Source organism: Ursus maritimus (genome assembly GCF_017311325.1).
Source record: "Ursus maritimus isolate PB19 chromosome X unlocalized genomic scaffold, ASM1731132v1 scaffold_X1, whole genome shotgun sequence".
NCBI lineage: Eukaryota > Metazoa > Chordata > Mammalia > Carnivora > Ursidae > Ursus > Ursus maritimus.
The window spans coordinates 81,772,918-81,795,003 of NW_024423319.1; the positions used below are offsets into that span (position 1 = coordinate 81,772,918).

Here is a 22,086-nt window from a genome sequence, read left to right on the forward strand (position 1 = left end):
CTTCTGTAGGGCTGGTTTGGTGGTTATGAATTTGGTCAGTTTCTGCCGATCCTGGAATGTCCTTATCTCTCCATCAATTCTGAATGACAGCCTTGCTGGATAAAGGATCCTTGGCTGCACGTTCTTCTCGGATAGAGCTTTGAGAGTACCCTGCCAACCCTTCCTATCTTGCCAGGTCTCTGTAGCCAGGTCTGATGTTATTCTGATATTTTTAACTCTGTATGTAAGGAATTTCTTCATCCTGGCTGCTTTCAATACTGTATCCTTGGATCTAATATTTGCGAATTGCACTATGACGTGATGTGGTGTAGTTTTGCTGTGATTAACCTTGGGAGGGGTCCTCTCTGTCTCTTGGACATGAATGCTTGTTTCCTTTGCCAGATTAGGGAAGTTTTCAGCTACAATTTGTTCAAATATGTCTTCTAGACCTCTCTCTTTCTCCACCCCTTCGGGGACGCCGATGATTCTGACTTGGAACGTTTCATTGATTCAGTAATCTCCCGTAATCTACATTCCTGAGATTGGATTTTTTTGAACCAAGTTTCTGTTTTAACTTTCTCTTCTATCATCCCATCCTCCAATTCACTAATTTGTTCTTCTGCCTCATTTACCCTGGCCATCAGAGGATCTAGTTTAGACTGCATTTGATTCATAGCATTTTTAATTTCTGCCAGATTTGCTCTCATTTCTGCCCTTAAAGATTCTATATTCTCGTTAATATTTTTTTCAAGCCTACACATCATCTTGACCATTGTTACTCTGAACTCCATATCTGACAATTTGGTTGTATCCATATCCATCATTTCTGTGGCAGAGGCCACAGACTCATTATCTTTTCTTTGCTGGGGGGGATTTCTCCTCATCATCATTCTGATGAGGAGAGGTTGCAGGGATGCCCAGAGCCCAAATTATTGACCAGGACCCAGACAGCATACACTTGTTTTATAGGGACCTTTGGGATGTGGGCTTCTCGATTTTTCAGCCTGCCTTCTGGGGGAGGGGCATGCCACGCTGATACTCAGGCAACCCTGTTTGGGTAGAGTCGCCCTGTCCCCTGCGAGGGGGGATGGGATGGGGATGGGCACAATGTGAGCTGGTATTTCCAGGCTTTTGTTCTCTGGCGGCTTTCCCTGGCGGTTTTCTGTGACTCTTCTGAGAGTCAGAGCAGCAGTGGCCGTATCGTAGCCTCTTGTCGCAGAACAGAGAGATCACAGTCTGCTCTCCACTGAACTCTCTGGGCTACTTTAACTCTGTTTCTGTCAGTGCTGCTAAAAACCCTGCAGTGTCCCGGGTTGTGCGCCCCACAGCCACTCTCCCAGCCCTCACTTCCAGGGCTGGCACGTCTCTGTCCTTTGTGCTTCTAACACCGTCAGCTGCCCCCAGTTCCTGCGCGCACTCCCGAGCTCCCTCTTTCAGTGTGGTTTGTTCATGCTCCGGAGCTCCAGTTTTCATTCTGGTTCAAGTGTGCGCTCAGCAGCTCCGGTTTTCAGTTTGGACGTGCGCGCTCCTGAGCTCTTGGTTTTAGTCCAGTTCCAATGAGCGCCCCAGAGCTCTGGTTTTCAGTCTGGTCCTACGCATTCCCAGGCTCAAGGTCTCAGTCTGCTCTCTCACGGGTGCCGGTCCGCGAGTCTGCCCGCTCCCCAGTACAGGTGGCTACTGCCCCCAGCGCCCGAGTGTGTCGGCTCCCTCCCCCTTCCGTTTATCTTCCGATATCTGTGCACAGATTCATGGCTCCCCACTTCGTACCTCAATACTCAGCACTGGAGATGTCCTTTTGTAAAGATCCAGATGTATCTTCCTGCATCTCAGGCTGATTCCGTGGGTTTTCAGGATGGTTTGGTACATATCCAGCTCGACTCAGGGGACCAGATGAAAAAGGGGTCCCCTACTCCTCCGCCATCTTTTCTCCTCCTTGCAGAAAGTGGTCGCTTTTCTGTTCCTAGAGTTTCTGCTACTCTTTTCTTCATTCTCCAGTTGCGTTCATAGGTATTCAGAACGGTTTGGTTGCTCTCTAGCTGAATTCCTGGGACCAGACGAACTTTAGGTCTCCTGCTCCTCTGCCATCTTGAAACTGGAACACTGAAACATACTAGCTTCTTGAACTCAATAGTGGAGTTAGTTAGGAGTCTAGCCTACAGGATGTAACTCTCAAAGACATAAGGCTTATTTCAATATAAATGACATTTTATTGGCCATCTACTATATGTATATCACAGTACATATTATTAGGCATTATATTAAAGTTTGAGATATATAATGCCAATAAGTATGCAAACACACACACACGTATATAATGGTAGAGTCTACCATTAACATTTCACTATACTTGCTTTATCACGTATCTCTCCATCTATCCATTCTGCTATCTAATAGATAGATTCTGCTATCTGATAGAAGGGTTTTAAGCAGAAGAGTTCTATGATACGTGGAAAAATAATTGAAAGAATAAAGACTAGAGGCAAGGAGAAAAGAGAGGAGATGCTGCAATTGTCTAGGCAAAAGATGATGGTGATTTGGACTGGTGAAGTGGTAACAGGGATAAGGAGAAGTGGGCATATTTAAGACATATGGGAGGGATAGAATCATCAGGACTTGGTGGATGTTTGAATGTAGGAGGTGATGGGAGAGGGAGGAGTAGAAGCTGTAGTTAAAAATACAGACTCGGGGGGCGCCTGGGTGGTGCAGTCGTTAAGCGTCTGCCTTTGGCTCAGGGCGTGATCCCAGAGTCCTGGGATCGAGTCCCACATCAGACTCCTCCGCTGGGAGCCTGCTTCTTCCTCTGTGTTCCCTCTCTCGCTGACTGTCTCTGTCAAATAAATAAATAAAATATTTTTAAAAAAATACAGACTTGGGGCACCTGGCTGGCTCAGTTGGTAGAACATGTGACTCTCAATCTCAGGGTCATGAGTTCAAGCCCCACATTGGGCAAGAAGCCTAGGGGGAAAAAAAAGAATACAGACTCAAGAGCCAGACTACCTGGAATCAAATCCTGGCTCTGCCACTTATCAGCTACCCCTTTTCTGTGCCTCAGTTTGCTGTTCTGTGAAATGGGGTTATTATAAGGATTACATAAGAAAATATTTATATATAGTGTAGAACAGAGCCTGGTACATAGTAAGTACTATATAAGTGAATGCTATTATTATTACTAATATTATTATAGTAAGAGGTAACACTCTGGTATTGAAAAGATATGGGTTCAAATCCCAGATCTATTATTTACTAGCTATGCAATATGAGATTTTTCATTTGAAATATGGAACAAAAAGTTACCTCCATGAGTTTTTGAGGATTATTTAAATGAGAGCAAACAATACACATCTCTTTTTTTAAAAATGACCACAGATCTAAGAGTATCTATGGGGCTCTTCAACAAGAATTCTTTGATTGTGATTATTTTCAGAGAGGCAGTTGAGTTGTTGGTAGAGTAAGTAGGAAATAACGAGGGGATAAGGATGGGCAGCAGACTGTGTCCCAGTCCTAAGATTCCAGGGCTGAACACTCCTTTTCCCCCCAGGCTGCTGCCATCCAACATCTAGAATCTGCAACCACTGAGCTGAACAAAATCCTGAAGGCGAAGTACCCCACAGAGATGATCATTGCAACCAGGTCAGTCTTCCTTTGGCTCTCAAACTGGGATGTTGTTTTCCCTTCATGCGCTGTTCCTCAGTCAGAGAAGGAGCTCATTTTGATAGCTTAGGGTATTGAAGCCAAGGAAAGTATCAAATTTCTCCTGACTCAGACCTCCTGAATGGAAAGTTTAGGAAAGAATAGATGAGATTGAGGTGAGGGCTCCTGCAATTCCAACAAGACAAAATTACGAGCCAGAGATTTGGAAGAAGGATTACAGAAGGGAAACAACATTCCACACTATTCAAGAGCATAACATAACTCTCTACAGTAGGGACACCTTGCTTTCCATCTGATGTTGGGAAAGGTCTCTATAGAACTGATGACAGCTCCCTTCTCATAACCTAAACAACACATTCTGCCCATCCAAATATGTGGGTCATTCATTCCTCCTGGGACAGTTGGATGGTTCCTGATGAGTCTTCCATATTCTCCTTTGATAAACACTCCCCCCACCAAGGACAGTCCTCTCAAAGTCATTATGTTTGTGTTAAATTATATGGGCCCTTAAACCATAGCTGATTTGACCCAGGGTGAAAACCTGACTCAAGTTGGATCAACTGAATTTTCTTTTCTGGAAATTCTGAATTTAGGGCTAAGAAATGCTAGTTAAACTCTCTTAGGTACTCATGTATTTGACAATATGTACATGAAGAAATGGAAAAATAAAGGGAGAGGAGAGAAGAAGGAGAAGGAGAGAAGACAGATCAGGAAAGAAAGACAGAAAGAAAGAGAAGGTACAAGGTGGACTTCATAAGAGAGAAGGGTTCTGAATCTCATGGTCCATATCACATTGTCCCATCTATCTTATCTTTGCAGATTCCTGTGCTCAGCAGTCGAAGATTTTGTGGTGGATATTGTAAAGGCCTGGAGTCGGATAAAGCAGAACAACACAGCTATAGAATCTGTGATTTTGAAAGTAAGTTTCCATTCTTTTTATCTTTTGTGTTTTGTGGAGCCAGGGTCTCCTTTTTATTTTTTATTTTTTAATTTATTATTTTAATTCCAGTATAATTAATGTATACTATTATATTAGTTTCAGGTGTACAATGTAGTGATTCAACAATTCTATACATTATTCAGTGCTCATCATGATAAGTGTAGTCTTAATCCCCTTCACCTATTTCACTCATCCTCCAACCACCTCCCCTCTGGTAACCATCAGTTTGTTCTCTATACTTAAGAGTCTGTTTTTTGGTTTGCCTATTTTTTCTTTGCTCATTCGTTTTGTTTCTTAAATTCCACATAAGAGTGAAATCACGTGGTATTTGTCTTTCTCTGACTGACTTATTTCACTTAGTATTATACCCCCTAGATCCATCCATGTTGCTGTAAATGGCAAGATTTCATTATTTTTTATGGTTGAGTAATATTCCATTGTATGTTTATAACACATCTTCTTTATCCACTTATACATGGATAGACACTTGGCTATTGTAAATAATGCTGTGATAAACATAAGGGTGCATGTATCTTTTCAAATCAGTATTTTCATTTTCTTTGGGTAAATAGCAGTAGCGGAATTACTGGATCCTATGGTAACTCTATTTTTACTTTTTTGAGGACCCTCCATACTGTTTTCCAGAGTGGCCCACCAGTTTGCGTTCCCACCAACAGTGCAAGAGTGTTCCCCTTTCCCCACATCCTTGCCAACATCTGTTGTTTCTTGTGTTGTTGATTTTAGCCATTCTGACAGGTGTAAGGTGATAGCTCATTGTGGTTTTGATTTGCATTTCCCTGATGATGAGTGATATTGAGCATCTTTTCAAGTGTCTGTTGGCCATCTGGATGTCTTTTTTGGAGAAATGCCTATTCATGTCTTCTGCCCATTTTTAAATTGGGTTTTTAGATGTTGAGTTGTATCAGTTCTTTATATATTTTGGATACTAACCCTTTATCAGACATGCCATTGCAAATATCTTCTCCCATTCCATAGGTAGTCTTTTACTTTTGTTGATTACTTCCTTCATTGTGCAGAGCTTTTTGTTTCGATGTAGTCCCAGTATTTTATTTTTGCTTTTCTTTCCCTTATCTAAGGGGATCTAACTAGAAAAAAGTTGCTACGGCTGATGTCTAGACAAGTTACTACCTGTGCTCTCTTCTAGGAATTTTTAGGATTCATTTCTCACATTTAGGTCTTTCATCCATTTTGAATTTGTTTTTGTGTATGGCCTAAGAAAGTGGTCCAGGTTCTTTCTTTTGCATGTTACTGTCCAGTTTTCCTAACACACTTTGTTGAAGAGACAGTCTTTTTCCCATTGAATATTCTTTCCTGCTTTCTTGAAGATTAACTGACCATATAATTATGGGTTTACTTCTGGGTTTTCTATTCTGTTCCACTGATCTGTGTCTATTTTTGTACCAGTATCATACTGTTTTGATTACTACAGCTTTGGTTTTTTTTCTGTTTTATTTTTTTTTCCTAGTGAATCACATTTTTGTTTTTATTATTTTTTAAAATTATTGTGTTCAATTAGTCAGCATATAGTACATCATTAATTTTTGATGTAGTGTTTACCAATTCATTAGTTACTACAGCTTTGTCATATGACTTAAAGTCTGGAATTATGGTGCCTCCGGCTTTGCTTTTCTATCTTTTTTTTTTAAGATTTTATTTATTTATTCGACAGAGATAGAGACAGCCAGCAAGAGAGGGAACACAAGCAGGGCGAGTGGGAGAGGAAGAAGCAGGCTCATAGCGGAGGAGCCTGATGTGGGGCTCGATCCCATAACGCCGGGATCACACCCTGAGCCGAAGGCAGACACTTAACTGCTGTGCCACCCAGGCACCCCTGCTTTTCTTTCTTGAGATTGCTTTGGCTATTCTGGGTCTTTTGTGGTTCCATACACATTTTAGGATTTTTTGTTCCAGTTCTGTGAAAAATACTGATGGTAATTTGATAAGGGTTACATTAGGTGTATAGATTGCTTTGGGTAGTATAGACATTTTAACAATATTTGTTCTTCCAATCCATGAGCATGGAATGTCTTTCCATTTCTTTGTGTCACCTTCAGTTTCTTTCATCAGTGTTTTACAGTTTTCAGAGTACAGGTTTTTCACTTCTGTGGTTAGGTTTATTCCTAAGTATCTTATTATTTTGGGTGCAATTGTAAATGGGATTAATTCCTTAATTTCTCTTTCTGTCACTTCATTATTGGTGTATAGAAATGCAACAGATTTCTGAACATTGATTTTGTATCCTACGACTTTACTGAATTGGTTTACCAGTACTAGCAGTTTTTTGGTGGTGTCTTTCTGGTTTTCTATATATAGTATCATGTCAACTTCAAATAGTGAAGGTTTGACTTCTTCCTTGACCATTTGGATGCCTTTTATTTCTTTGTGTTGTCTGACTGCTGTGGCTAGGACTTCCAGTACCTATGTTGAATAAAAGTGGTAAGAGGGGACACCCTTGTCTTGTTCCTGACTATAGAGGAAAGGCTCTCAGTTTTTCCCCCTAAGAACGATGTTAGCTGTGGTTTTTTTAAATAAATGACCTTTATTATGTTGAGATATGTTTGTGGGTTTATTTCCGGGCTCTCTATTCTGTTCTATTGATCTATGTGTCGAGTTTTGTTCCAGTACCATACTGTTTTGATTACTACAGCTTTGTAGTACATCTTGAAGTCTGGGATTGTAATACCTCCAGTTTTGTTCTGCTTTCTCATGATTGCTTTGGCTATTCAGAGTCTTTTGTCATTCCATACAAATTTTAGGATTATATGTTCTGGTTCTGTGAAAAATGCTGCTGGTAATTTGATAGGTATTGCAATAAAACTGTATATTGCTTTGTGTAGTGTGGACATTTTAACAATATTTATTTTCCAAATCCATGGACATGGAATATCTTCCCATTTGTATCATCTTTAATTTCATTCATCAGTGTTTTGTAGTATTCAGAGTACAGATCTTGCACTGCCTCAGTTAAGTTTATTTTATTAATTTTGGTGTAATTGTAAATAAGATTGTTTTCTTAATTTCTCTTTCTGCTACTTCCTTATTAGTGTACAGATTTCTTTAGAAGATTTTGTATCCTGTGACTTTACTGAATTCATTTATCAGCCCTAGTCGTTTTTTGGTGGAGTTTTTAAGGTTTTCTACATACAGTATCATTTCATCTGCAGATAGTGAAAGTTTTACTTCTTCCTTAGTGATTTGGATTCCTTTTACTGCTTTCTGTTGTCTGATTGCCGTGGCTAGGACTTCCAGTACTATGCTGAATAGAAGTGGTGAGAGTGGGCATCCTTGTCTTACTCTTGATCTTAGGCAAAAAGCTTTGTTTTTCACCATTTACTGTGATATTGACTGTGGGCTTTTCATATATGGCCTTTATTATGTTGAGGTATGTTCCGTCTAAATCCGCTTTGTTAAGGGTTTTTATCGTAAATGAATGTGTACTTTGTTAGATGCTTTTTCTATATCTGTTGAAATGATCCCATGGTTTTTATCCTTTCTATTGTTGATATGATGTATCACATTGATTAATTTGCAAATATTGAATTGCCCTTGCATCCAAGGAATAAATCCTACTTGATTGTGGTAAATGATTTTTTTAATGTATTGTTGGATTCAGTTTGCTAATATTTTGTTGAAGATTTTTGCATCTATGTTCATAAGACATATTGGCCTGTAGTTCTCTTTTTTATATTGTTTTTATCTGGTTTGTTATCAGATTAATGCTGGCCTTATAGAATGAATTTGGAAGCTTTCCTTCCTCTTATGTTTTTTGGAATAGTTAAGAAGAAAGGGTTTTAACTCCTGTAAATGTTTCGTGGAATTCACCTATGAAGCCAGCTGGACCTGGACTTTTGTTTGTTGGGAAATTCTTAATTACTGATTCAATTTCATTACTGGTAATCAGTTTGTTCGAATTTTCTATTTCTTCCTAGTTCAGTTAAGGAAGGTGATTTGTTTCTAGGAATTATCCATTTCTTCTAGGTTGTCCAATTTGTTGGCATATAATTTTTCATAATATTCTCCCATAATCCTATTTCTGTGTTATCACTTGTTATTTCTCCTCTTTCATTTCTGATTTTGTTTATTTTGTTCCTCTCTCTCTCTCTCTCTCTTTTTTTTTTTTTTTGATGAGTCTGGTTAAAGGTTTATCAATTTTGTTTATCTTTTCAAAGAACCAGCTCCTGGTTTCATTGATCTGTTCTATTGATTGTTTAGTTTCTATTTCATTTATTCTGCTCCAATTTTTATTATTTTCTTCCTTGTACTGTTTTTGGATTTGGTTGTTTTCTTTCTTCTATCTCCTTTAGATGTAAGGTTAGGTTTTTGAGATTTTTGGGATTTGAGACTTCTCTTGCTTCCTGAGGTAGGCCCATATTGCTATAAACTTCCCTCTTAGAACAGCTTTTGCTGCATACCAAAGATTAAGGATTTTGTGTGTTCATTTTAATTTGTCTCCAAGTATTTTTTAAAGATTTTATTGGTTCATTTGAGAGAGATAGAGATAGAGAGAGAGATAGCGAGAGAGAGAGCATGTGCACAGAGGGAGAGGGAGAGGGAGAAGCAGGCCCCCCATTGAGCAGGGAACCCGATGTGGGGCTCCATCCCAAGACTCTGAGATCATGACCTGATCTGAAGGCAGATGCTTAACTCACTGAGCCATCCAGGTGCCCCGCCATGTATTTTTTTTATGTCCCCTCACCTATTCATTGTTTAGTGGCATGCTATTTAGCCTCCTTGTATTTGTTTTCTTTCCTGATTTTGTCCAGTGGTTGATTTCTAGTTTCATAACATTGTGTCAGAAAAGATGCATGATATGACTTCAATCATTTTTATTTTATGAAGACTTATTTCATGGCCTAACATGTGATCTATCTGGAGCATATTCCATATGCACTTGAAAATAATGTGTATTCCACTATTTTGGGACAGAATATTCTAAATATATCTGTTAGAGCCATCTGGTCCAAACTGTCATTTAAGCCACAGTTTCTTTGTTAATCTTCTCTTGGATGACTTATCCATTGATGTAAGTGAGGTGTTAAAATACCTGCTATTACTGTATCACTATAAATTACTTCCTTTATGTTTTTTTTTCATTTATTCACAATTTATTTTTTCAAAGAGGTAAAGCATTTGGCTGTACGATACAGATATACCTCTATTTAAACCACGAATGGATGGTTTCTGTTATTTGCAACCAAATGTATACCTTGCTGATTTACATAGTTTTCTTTTTTCTTTTTTTGCATTATACTTCTTTAAATTCAATTAACTTAAATATAATGCATTATTGGTTTCAGAGGTACAGGTCTGTGATTCATCAGTCTTATATATACCCAGTGCTCATTACATCACATACCTTCCTTAATGTCCATACTCAGTTACCCCATCTCTCCACTCCCATCCCCTCTAGCAACCCTGTTTGTTTCCTATGATTAAGAGTCTCTTATGGTTTTTCTCCCTCTCTGGTTTCCTCTTCATTTATTTTTTCCTCTCTTCCCCTATAATCCTCTGTTTTGTTGCTTAAATTCTACGTATCAGTGAGATCATATAATCGTTTTTTTCTTGATGGACTTATTTTGCTTAGCATAATACCCTCTAGTTCCATCTATGTCATTGCAAATGGCAAGATTTCATTTTTTGATGGCTGTGTGATATTCCATAGAATATATATATGCCACATCTTCTTTATCCATTCATCTATAGATGGACATCTGGGCTCTTTCCATAGTTTGGCTATTGTGGACTTTCCTGTTATAAACATTGGGGTGCAGGTGCCCCTTCGGATCACTACATTTGTATCTTTGGGGTAAATACCTAGTAGTGCAATTGCTGGGTCATAGGATAGTTCCATTTTCAACTTTTTGGGGAAACTCCATACTATTTTCCAGAGTGGCTGCACCAGTTGGCATTCCCACCAACAGTGTAAGAGGGTTCCCCTTTCTCCACATCCTCACCAATATCTGTAATTTCCTGACTTGTTAATTGTAGCCATTCTGACTGGTGTGAGGTGGTATCTCATTGTGGTTTTGATTCGTATTTCCCTGATGTCAAGTGATGTTGAGCATTTTTTCACGTGTCTGTTGGCCATTTGGATGTTTCCTTTGGAGAAATGTCTGTTCGTGTCTTCTGCCCATGTCTTGATCGGATTGTTTGTTCTTTGGGTGATGAGTTTGATAAGTTCGTTATAGATTTTGGACACTAGCCCTTTATCTGTTATGTCATTTGCAAATATCTTCTCCATTCTGTAGGGTGTCTTTTGTGTCTTTTGGTTTTGTCGACTGTTTCCTTTGCTGTGCAAAAAGTTTTTGTCTTGATGAAATACCAATAGTTCATTTTTACCTTTGTTTCCCTTACCTTTGGAGACGTGTCCAGCAAGACTGCTGTGGCTGAGGCCAAAGAGGTTGCTGTCAGCGTTCTCTTCTAGGATTTTGGTGGATTCCTGTCTCACATTTAGGTCTTTCACCCATTTTGAGTCTATTTTTATGTATGGTGTAAGAATATAGTCCAGTTTCATTCTTCTGCATGTGGCTGTCCAATTTTCCCAAGACCCACTGTCTTTTTTCCACTGGATATTCTTTCCTGCTTCGTCAAAGATTAGTTGACCATAAAGTTGAAGGTCCATTTCTGGGTTGTCTATTCTGTTCCATTGATCTATGTGTCTGTTTTTATGCCAGTACCATTCTGTCTTGATGATCACAACTTTGTAATAGAGCCTGAAGTCAGGCATTGTGATGCCACCAGCTTTGGTTTTCTTTTTCAACATTCCGCTACCTATTCAAGGTCTTTTCTGGTTCCATACAAACTTTGGGATTGTTTGTTCCAGCTCTGTGAAAAATGTCAATGGTATTTTGATAGGGATTGAATTGAACATATAGATTGCTCTGGGTAGCATAGACATTTTAACAATATTTATTCTACCAATCCACGAGCACAAAATGTTTTTCCATTTCCTTGTGTATTCACAATTTTTTTCGTAAGTCTTCTGTAGTTTTTAGAGTACAGACCCTTTACCTCTTTGGTTAGGTTTATTTCTAGGTATCTTATTGTTTTTGGTGCAACAGTAAATGGGATTGATTCCTTAATTTTTCTTTCTTCAGTGACATTGTTAGTGTATAGAAATGCAACTGATTTCTGTGCATTGATTTTATATCCTGCCATCTTGCTGAATTCCTGTATGAGTTCTAGCAATTTTGGGTGGAGTCTTGGGTTTTCACATAGAGTATCATGTCATCTGCAAAGAGTGAGAGTTTGACTTCTTTGCCAATTCAGATGCCTTTTATTTCTTTTTGTTGTCTGATTGCTGAGGCTAGGACTTCTAGTACTGTGTTGAACAACAGTGGTGATAGTAGATACCCTGCCGTGTTCCTGACCTTAGAGGAAAAGCTCTCAGTTTTTCCGCATTGATAGTGATATTCACTGTGGGCTTTTCATAGATGGCTTTTATGATATTGAGGTATGTTTCCTCTATCCCTACAGTATGAAGAGCTTTAATCAAGAAAGGATGCTACACTTTGTCAAATGCTTTTTCTCCATCTATTGAATGGATCATATGGCTTTTTTCCTTTCTTTTATTTATGTAATGTATCACATTGTTTGATTTTTGGATGTCGAACCACCTTGCAGCCCAGGAATAAATCCCATTTGGTTGTGGTGAATAATCCTTTTAATGTATTGTTGGATTCTATTGGCTAGTATTTGGATGAGTATTTTGGCATCCATCATCAGGGATATTGGTCTGTAATTCTCCTTTTTGGTTGGGTCTTTACCTGGTTTGAGGATCAAGGTAATGCTAACCTCATAAAAAGAGTTTGGAAGTGTTCCTTACATTTCCATTTTTTGAAACAGCTTCAGAAGAACAGGTGTTAATTCTTCTTTAAATGTTTGGTAGAATTCCCCTGGGAAGCCATCTGGCCCTGGGCTCTTATATGTTGGGACATTTTTTATTACTGCTTCAATTTCTTTGCTGGTTATGGTTCTGTTCAGCTTTTCTATTTCTTCCTGTTTCAGTTTTGGTATTTTATGTGTCTCTAGGAACACATCCAGATTGCCTAATTTGTTGGCATATAGTTGCTCATAATATGTTCATATAATAGTTTGTATTTCTTCGGTGTTGGTTGTGATCTCTCCTCTTTCATTTATGAGTTTATTTATGTGGGTCCTTTCTCTTTTCTTTTTGATAAGTCTGGCCAGAAGTTTATCAATCTTTTAATTCTTTCAAAGGACCAGCTCCTAGTTTTGTTGATCTGTTCTACTGTTCTTTTGGTTTATATTTTATTGATTTCTGCTTTAATCTTTATTATTTCTCTTCTCCTGCTGGTTTTAGGCTTTGTTTGCTGTTCTTTCTCCACCTCCTTTAGGTGTAAGGTTAGGTTGTATATTTGAGACCTTTCTTGTTTCTTGAGAAAGGCTTGTATTGCTATATACTTCTCTCTTAGGACTGCCTTAGCTGCATCTCAAAGAATTGAACAATTGTGTTTTCATTTTCATTTGTTTCCATGAATTTTTAAAATTCTTTAATTTCCTGCTTGACCCATTCATTCTTTAGTAGGATGCTCTTTAGCTCTTTCGAAATTTCCTCTTGGGATTGAGTTCCAGTTTCAAAATGGTCTGAAAATATGCAGGGAATTATCCCAATCTTTTGGTACAAGTTGAGACCTATCTTGTGACCCAGTATGTTATCTATTCTGCAGAATTTTCCATATGTATTTGGGAAGAATGTGTATTCTGTTGCTTTAGGATGGAATGTTCTGAATATATCTGTGAAGTCCATCTGGTCCAGTTTGTCACTCAAAGCCCTTGCTTCCTTGTTGATCTTCTGCTTAAATGATCTATCCATTGCAATGAGGGGTGGTGGTTAAAGTCCCCTGGTATTATTGTATTATTACAATGTGTTTCTTTGATTTTGCTATTAATTGGCTTATGTAATTGGCTATTCCCATGTTAGGGGCATAAATATTTACAATTGTTAGATCTTCCTGTTAGATAAACTCTTTCATTACTATATAGTGTCCTTCCTCATCTCTTATTCCAATCTTTGGTTTAAAATATAATTTGTCTGATATAAAGATTGCCACCCCAGCTATCTTTTGATGTCCATTAGCATGATAAATTGTTTGGTTTTCCATCCCCTCCCTTTAAATCTGAAGGTGTCTTTGGGTCTAAAATGAGTCTCTTGGAGACAGCATATCAATGGGCCTTGCTTTTTTATCTAATCTGATACCCTGTGTCTTTTGAATGGGGCGTTTAGCCTATTTACATCCAGAGTAACTATTGAAAGATGTGAATTTAGTGCCATTGTATTGCCTGTAAAGTGTCTGTTACTGTATATTGTCTCTGTTCCTTTCAGTCTATGTTACTTTGGGGCTCTCTTTGCTTAAAGGATAGGATCCCTTTCAACATTTCTTATAGGGCTGGTTTGGTGATCACAAATTCTTTTAGTTTCTTTTTGTCCTGAAAGCTTTTTATCACTCCTTCTATTTTGAATGACATCCTAGATGGATAAAGTATTCTTGGTTCCATATTTTTCTCATTGAGTACCCTGAATATACCATGCCAGTCCTTTCTGGCCTGCCAGGTCTCTGTGGATAGGTCTGCTGCCAATCTAGTTTCTACCCTTGTAGGTTACAGACCTCTTGTCCCAAGCAGCTTTCAGGATTTTCTCTTTGTCTCTGAGATTTACAAGTTTCCTATTATATGTTGGGGTGTTGACATATTTTTTATGAATTTTGAGGGGGGGCTCTCTGTGCCTCCTGGATTTTGATGCTTGTTTCCTTCCCCAGATTAGGGAAGTTCTCTGCTATAATATGCCCCAATATACCTTCTGCCCCTCTCTCTTTCCTCTTCTTCTGGGATCCCAATTATTCTAATATTGTTTCACTTTATGATATCACTTATCTCTCAAATTCTCCCCTCATGATCCAGTAGTTGTTTATCTCTCTTTTTTTCAACTTCTTCATTCTCCATCATTTGGTCTTCTCTATCACTAATTCCCTCTTCTGCCTCATTTATCCTCGCAGTTAGAACCTCCATTTTTTATTGCATCTTGTTAATACCCTTTATGATTTCAACTTGGTTAGATTTTAGTTCGTTTATTTCTCTAGAAAGGGATTCTCTAGTGTCTTCTATACTTTCTTCAAGCCAGCTAGTTTCTGTATAACCATTATTCTGAACTCTAGTTCTGACATCTTACTTATGTCCATACTGATTAGGCCCCTGGCACTCAGTACTGCCTCTTGTTCTCTTTTTTGAGGTGAGTTTTTCTGTCTTGTCATTCTGTCCAGAAAAAAATAGACAAATATGAGAACAAAATACTAAAATGGCAACAACAACAACAGAGAAATACACAGTAAGCAAATCATAAGAGACCCGAAACCAGGGAAAAATAAAAGATAATATAATAAGACAGGTGGCAGAATAGAGCAATACACTGGATTCTGTGTGTTTTTTTGGTCTGTTTTAGAAAACTAGATCCCAAAATTGTAAAGAAAGAAAAACATATATGTACAAATATAAAATTAAATACAATGAAAGGATAGAACGTAACTGTAAAAATGGAAATTAAAAGGCAAGTAAAAACAAAAAAGGGAAAAAAAGCAACAAAAAAAGGAAGGAATATAAACAGACAGGTGAGCAGAACAGAGCAATACACTATCTCCTGAGTGTATACTGGTCAGTTTGTTAGAAGAAACTACATCCCAAAATTGTAAAGAAAGAAAAACTTATATATACAAAAATAAAAATAAATACATTGAAAGATAGAAAGTAATTGTAAAAATGGAAATTAAAAGGCAAGTAAAAACAAAAAAGGGAAAAAAAGCAACAAAAAAAGGAAGGAAAAAGTTGATAAAATAAATTGGTTGAAAAAAGAAAGAAAAAAATTTTTTTAAAGAATTAAAGTTGAAAGACTAAAGAATTATGGGGAAAAAGCCATGAATTCTATGTGCTGTATTCCCCTAGCCCTGGAGTTTTGCAGTTTGGTAAACTTGGTCTTGGGTGGATGTTCTTGCTGATCTTCTGAGGGAGGGGCCTGTTGTGTTGATTCTCAACTGTCTTTGCCCCAGGTGAATTGTACCGCCCTGGCCAGGGGCCAGGCTAAGTAATCTGGTCAAGTTTGCTCTATGCGGCTTTTCCTCCCTGAAGGCTTTCTGTACAGCTTTAGAGAATGAGAATAAAAATGGTGACCTCCCAATCTCCAGCCCTCGACTGAAAAGCTGAAAAGCTTGGGGCCCCACTCCCACTACTCAGTGAGCCCTCAGAGAATAGCAGTCAATCACCCCTGTCTCTCTCACCCAGCCTGTGACTGAGCATTTCTATCTCAGGCACACAACCCCAATTCGAGTCTCTAAACCATGCAGACTCCTGCAGCGCACTCCGGCACCATTACTCCCGGGGGAGGAAGGGGAGTCTCACCAGCTCTGCGCTTGTTGCGCCCCTGCTCAGAGAGCTGTTGCCCGACTGTGCTGCAGTTCCTGGTTTATGGCAACCCCAAGCTGAGAGCCCATTCCTGAGCTCACTCTTTGCAGCCAGCTTCCCGCTCCGATGCCTGGGAGCTCTGTTGCACTCAAGCACCCCTGGTCTCCCTGTGACCCCAAGGATCCTGAGACCACACTGTCCCAGCTAGGGTTCCGCCCCCCCCCCACCTAGCCACCTGAGCAACGTCCCTCACTGGGGCAGACTTCTAAAAGTTCCAATTTATGCTCCACTGTTATATCACTTGCCAGTAGCCTGCTTACGGGGGCTCCCTCTCCCCGTGGTTTATCTTCCCATATATCACCTCGGATTCACTTCTCCACACCTCCTACCTTGCAGGAAGTGGTCACTTTTCTATTTGCTGAGTTGCAGCTATTTTCTTTGATCTCCAGTTGAGTCCACAGGGGTTCAGAATGATTTGACAGCTATCTAGCTGAATTCCTGGGACCAGACGAAATTTTCTCCTACTCCTCTGCCATCTTGTAAATAAATCTTCCTTTATGTTTTTTAATAGCTCCTTTATGTATTTGGGTGCTCCCGTGTTGGGTGCATAAATATTTACAATTATTACACCTTCCTGTTGGATTGTTCCTTTTATGATTATATAGTGTCTTTCTTTGGCTCTTGTCAGAGTCTTTGTTTTGAAGTCTATTTTGTCCAATATAAGAATTGCTACCCTAGCTTTCTTTTCACTTCTATTGGCATGATAAATGGTTTTTCATTCCTTAACTTTCAATCTGCATGTGTCTATAGGTCTGAAATGAGTCTCTTGTATGCAGCATATAGATGGGTCGTGCTTTTTTACCCACTTTCACCCTATGTCCTTTGAGTCCATTTACATTCAAAGTAATTATTGAAAGGTATGGATGTAATACCATTTTGTTACTTATTTTATGGTTGTTTTTGTACTTTTCTGTTCCTTTCTTCTCTTGCTCTCTTCTCTCATCGTTTGCTGGCTTTCTTTAGTGATATACTTGGATCCTTTTTCTTTATTTTTGCATATCCACTCTCAGTTTTTGATTTGTGGTTACCATTACCTTTGTATATAACTCTTCTGCATGTAGCAGTCTATATTAAGCTGATGGTCACTGAAGTTTGAACCCATTCCGAGAGCACTAAATTTTTACCCTCTCCCACTCCACATTTTAGGTATATGGTGTCATACCTTACATTGTTTCTTTTTGTAAATCCCTTAACTGATTTTTATAGATATACTTAATTTTACTGCTTCTGTGCTTTCTACTTCTCTTACTCCTACTTATGGTTTTTCTTTTCCACTCAAAGAGTCTTCTGGAACATTTCTTGTAAGGCTGGTTGAGTGGTGATGAATTCTTTTAACTTCTCTTTGGAAAACTATCTTTCCTTCTATCCTGAACAACAGCCTTGCTAGATAGTGTATTCTTGACTGCAGGGTTTTTTTTTCACCACTTTGAATATCTTATGGCTGTCCCTTCTGGCTTGCAAAGTTTCTGCTGAAAAATGGATTTTTTTTCTTCTATGTAACTGTTTTCTCCTGCTGCTTTTAAAATTCTCTTTGTCACTACTTTTTGCATTTTAATAACTATGTGTCTTGGTGTGGACTTCCTTGGGTTAATTTTGTTGGGGGCTCTCTGTGCCTCCTAGATCAGGATTTCTGTTTCCTTCCCCAGTTTAAGGAATGTTTTCAGCCATGATTTCTTTAAATAAATTTTCTGCCCTCTTTTCTGTCTCTTCTCCTTCTGGGATCCATATAATGTGAACAGTGTTATGCTTGATGGTGTCACTGAGTTCCCGTAATCTATTCTCATTTTTTATTACTCTTTTTTCTTTCCCCTGTTCAGCTTGACTGTTTTCCATTACTCTGTCCTCCAGGTCACTGATCTGTTCTGCTTCCTCTAGTTTATTTATTCCCTCTAGTGTATTTTTATTTTTTTTATTTTTTTAAGATTTTATTTATTTATTTGACAGAGGGAGACAGCAAGAGAGGGAACACAAGCAAGGGGAATGTGAGAGGGAGAAGCAGCCTTCCCGCTGAGCAGGGAGCCCGATGCAGGGCTCGATGCCAGGACACTGGGATCATGACCTGAGTTGAAGGAAGACGCTTAACCGCTGAGCCACCCAGGTGCCCCTCCCTCTAGTGTATTTTTAATTTCAGTTATGAATTTTTCATCTCCAATTGGATCTCTTTTATATTTTCTATCTCTTTGTTGAGGGTCTCACTGAGGTCCTCCACTCATTTCTCAAGTCCAGTGATTATCCTTATGACCATTACTGTAAATTTCCTTTTTTTATAATAATTTATTATGTTATGTTAGTCACCATACAGTACATCCCTAGTTTTTGATGTAGTGTTCTATGATTCACTGTTTGTGTATAACACCCAGTGCATCATGCAATACGTGCCCTCCTTAATACCCATCACCGGCCTATCCCAATCCCCCACCCCCTCCCCTCTGAAGCCCTCAGATGGTTTCCCAGAATCCATAGTCTCTCATGGTTCATTCCCCCTTCTGCTTACCCCCTCCTTCATTCTTCCTTTCTTCTCCTACCGATCTTCCTCTTTCCTATGTTCAATAAATGAGTGAAACCATATGATAATTGTCTTTCTCTGCTTGACTTATTTCACTTAGCATTATCTCCTCTAGTCCCGTCCATGTTGCTGCAAATGTGCAATCGTCCTTTCTGATGGCTGAGTAATATTCCATTGTCTATATGGACCACATCTTCTTAACCCAGTCATCTGTTGAAGGGCATCTTGGCTTCTTCCACAATTTAGCTATTGTGGACAATGCTGCTATGAACATTGGGGTGCATACGGCCCTTCTCTTCACTACCTCTGTATCTTTGGGGTAAATACCCACTAGCGCAATTGCTGGATCATGGGGTAGCTCAATTTTTAACTTTTTAAAGGACCTCCACACTGTTTTCCAAAGTGGCTGTAACAACTTGCATTCCCACCAACAGTGTAAGAGGTTTCCCCTTTCTCTGCATCCTCTCCAACATTTGTTGTTTCCTGCCTTGTCAATTTTTGCCGTTCTAACCATTTAAAGATGTTAAGATGGTATCTCAAGGTGGTTTTGACTTGAATTTCCCTGATGGCTAATGGTTTTCAACATTTTTTCATGTGTCTGTTAGCCATTTGTATGTCTTCATTGGAAAAGTATCTGTTCATATCTTCTGCCCATTTTATGATTTGTTTATTTGTTTTTTGTGTATTGAGTTTGAGAAGTTCCTTGAAGATCTTGGATACCAGTCTTTTATCTGTAGTGTCATTTGCAAATATCTTCTCCCATTCCGTGGGCTGCCCCTTCGTTTTTTTGACTGTTTCTTTGGCTGTGCAGAAGTTTTGATCTTGATGAAGTCCCACAAGTTCATTTTTTCTTTTGTTTCTCTTGCCTTTGGAGATGTGTCATGAAAAAAGTTGCTGTGGCCAATGTCAAAGAGGTTGCAGACGATGTTCTCCTCTAGGATTTTGATGGATGCCTATCTCACATCGAGGTCTTTCATCCATTTGGAGCTTATCATTGTGTATGGTGTGAGAAAGTAGTCAAGTTTCATTCTTCTGCATATAGCAGTCCAATTTTCCCAGCACCATTTATTGAAGAGACTGTCTTTTTTCCACTTTTTTTTTTTTTCCTGCTTTGTCAAAGATTAGTTGCCCAAAGAGCCAAGGGTCCATTTCTGGGTTCTCTATTCTGTTCTATTGGTCTATGTGTCTGTTTTTGTGGCAGTACCATGTTGTCTTTGTGATCACAGCTTTGCAGTATAGCTTGAAATCCGGCAACGTGATGCCCCAGCTTTGTTTTTCCTTTTCAACAGTTCTTTGGCAATTCGGGGCCTTTTCTGGTTCTATGCAAATTAAAGGGTTGTTTGTTCCAGTTCTTTGCAAAATGTCATTGGTATTTTGATTGGGATGGCATTGAAAGTGTAGATTGCTCTGGGTAGCATAGACATTTTAACTATGTTTATTCTTCTCATCCATGAGCGTGGACTATTTTCCATCTTTTTGTGTCTTCTTCAATGTCTTTCAAGAGTGATTTGTAGTTTCTAGAATACAGATCACTTACGACTCTGTTTAAGTTAATTCTGAGATAACAAATGATTTTTGGTGCTATTGTAAATGGAATGGATTCCCTAATTTCTCTTTCTTCAGTCTCATTGTTAATGTAGAGAAATGCAACTGATTTCTGAACATTGATTTTGTATCCCGCCACATTACTGAATTGCTCTATAACTTCTAGGAGTTTGGGGGTAGAGTCTTTTGTGTTTTCCATATAGCATATCGTGACATCTGCGAAGAGAGACAGTTTGACTTCTTCTTTGCCAATTTGGATACTTTTTATCCCTTTTTGTTGTCTGATTGCTGTTGCAAGGACTTCTAGTACTGTGTTGAATAATAATGGCAAGAGTGGGCATCCTTGTTGTGTTCCTGATCTTAAGGGAAAGGCCCCCAACTTTTCCCCGCTAAGAATGATATTCACTGTAGGCTTTTCACAGATGGTTTTTATGAACTTGAGGAATGTACCCTCTATCCCTGCACTCTGAAGTGTTTTAATCAGGAAAGGAAGTTGTATTTTGTCAAATGCTTTTTCTGCATCTATTGAGAGGCTCATATGGTTCTTGACTCTTTTATTGTTGATATGATCTATCACACTGATCGAGTTGCGAATGTTCAACCACCCTTGCATCCCAGGGTTGAATCCCACTTGGTTGTGATGGATAATCCTTTTAATGTACTGTTGGATCCTATTAGCTAGGATCTTGTTGAGAATTTTCGCGTTCATATTCATCAGGGCTATCCGACTGTAATTATCCTTTTTGATGGGGTCTTTGCCTGGTTTGGGGATCAAGGTAATACTGGCCTCATAAAATGAGTTTGGTAGTTTTCCTTCTGTTTCTGATTTTTTGAAACAGCTTCAGGAGAATAGGTTAGAATGGCAAAAATTGACAAGGCAGGAAGCAACAAATGTTAGAGAGGATGTGGAGAAAGGGGATCCCTCCTACATTGTTGATGGGAATGCAAGTTGGTACAGCCACTTTGGAAAACAGTGTGGAGGTCCCTTAAAAAGTGTACTTTTCTGTTCCTTTCTTCTCTTGCTCTCTTCTCTCATCGTTTGCTGGCTTTCTTTAGTGATATACTTGGATCCTTTTTCTTTATTTTTGCATATCCACTCTCAAGTTTTTGATTTGTAGTTACCGGCATTACCTTTGTATATAACTCTTCTGCATGTAGCAGTCTATATTAAGCTGATGGTCACTGAAGTTTGGACATTTCGAGAAACTAATTTTTACCTCTCCCACTCATTTTTAGGTATATGGTGTCATACCTTACATTGTTTCTTTTTATGTAAATCCCTTAACTGATTTTTATAGAATACTTACTTAATTTTACTGCTTCTGTGCTTTCTACTTCTCTTACTCCTACTTATGGTTTTCTTTTCCACTCAAAGGTCTTCTGGAACATTTCTTGTAAGGCTGGTTGAGTGGTGATGAACTTCTTTTAACTCTTTCTTTGGAAAACTATCTTTCCTTTCTGTCCTGAACAAACCTTGCTTTAGATAGTGTATTCTTGACTGCAGGGTTTTTTTCACCACTTTGAATATCTTATGGCTGTCCCTTCCCGCTTCAAAGTTTCTGCTGAAAAATGGATTTTTTTTTTTCTTCTATGTAACTGTTTTCTCCTGCTGCTTTTAAAATTCTCTTTGACCATGCTACTTTTGCATTTTTAATAACTATGTGTCTTGGTGTGGACTTCCCTTGGGTTTATTTTGTTGGGGGGCTCTCCTGTTGCCTCCCAGATCAGGAATTTCTGTTTCCTTTCCCAGTTTAAGGAATGTTTTTCAGCCATGATTTCTTTTCAATAATTTTCTGCCCTCTTTTCTGTCTCTCTCCTTCTGGGATCCATATAATGTGAACAGTGTTATGCTTGATGGTGTCACTGAGTTCCGTAATCTATTCTCATTTTTTTGTACTCTTTTTTCTTTCTTCCTGTTCAGCTTGACTGTTTTCCATGACTCTGTCCTCCAGGTCACTGATCTGTTCTGCTT

General features: G+C 38.8%; 1 protein-coding gene across 1 annotated transcript in view; it reads left to right on the plus strand.

Annotated features, from left to right (window-relative positions):
- The window catches only part of DGKK (diacylglycerol kinase kappa), a 181,647-nt gene that overhangs the window by 126,509 nt on the left and 33,052 nt on the right, over nucleotides 1-22,086 (plus strand). Inside the window, exons 13-14 of the mRNA XM_040631564.1 lie at nucleotides 3,518-3,609; nucleotides 4,450-4,549. Coding sequence (XP_040487498.1) covers nucleotides 3,518-3,609; nucleotides 4,450-4,549 — 192 coding nt within the window. The remainder of the gene's footprint in view (nucleotides 1-3,517; nucleotides 3,610-4,449; nucleotides 4,550-22,086) is intronic.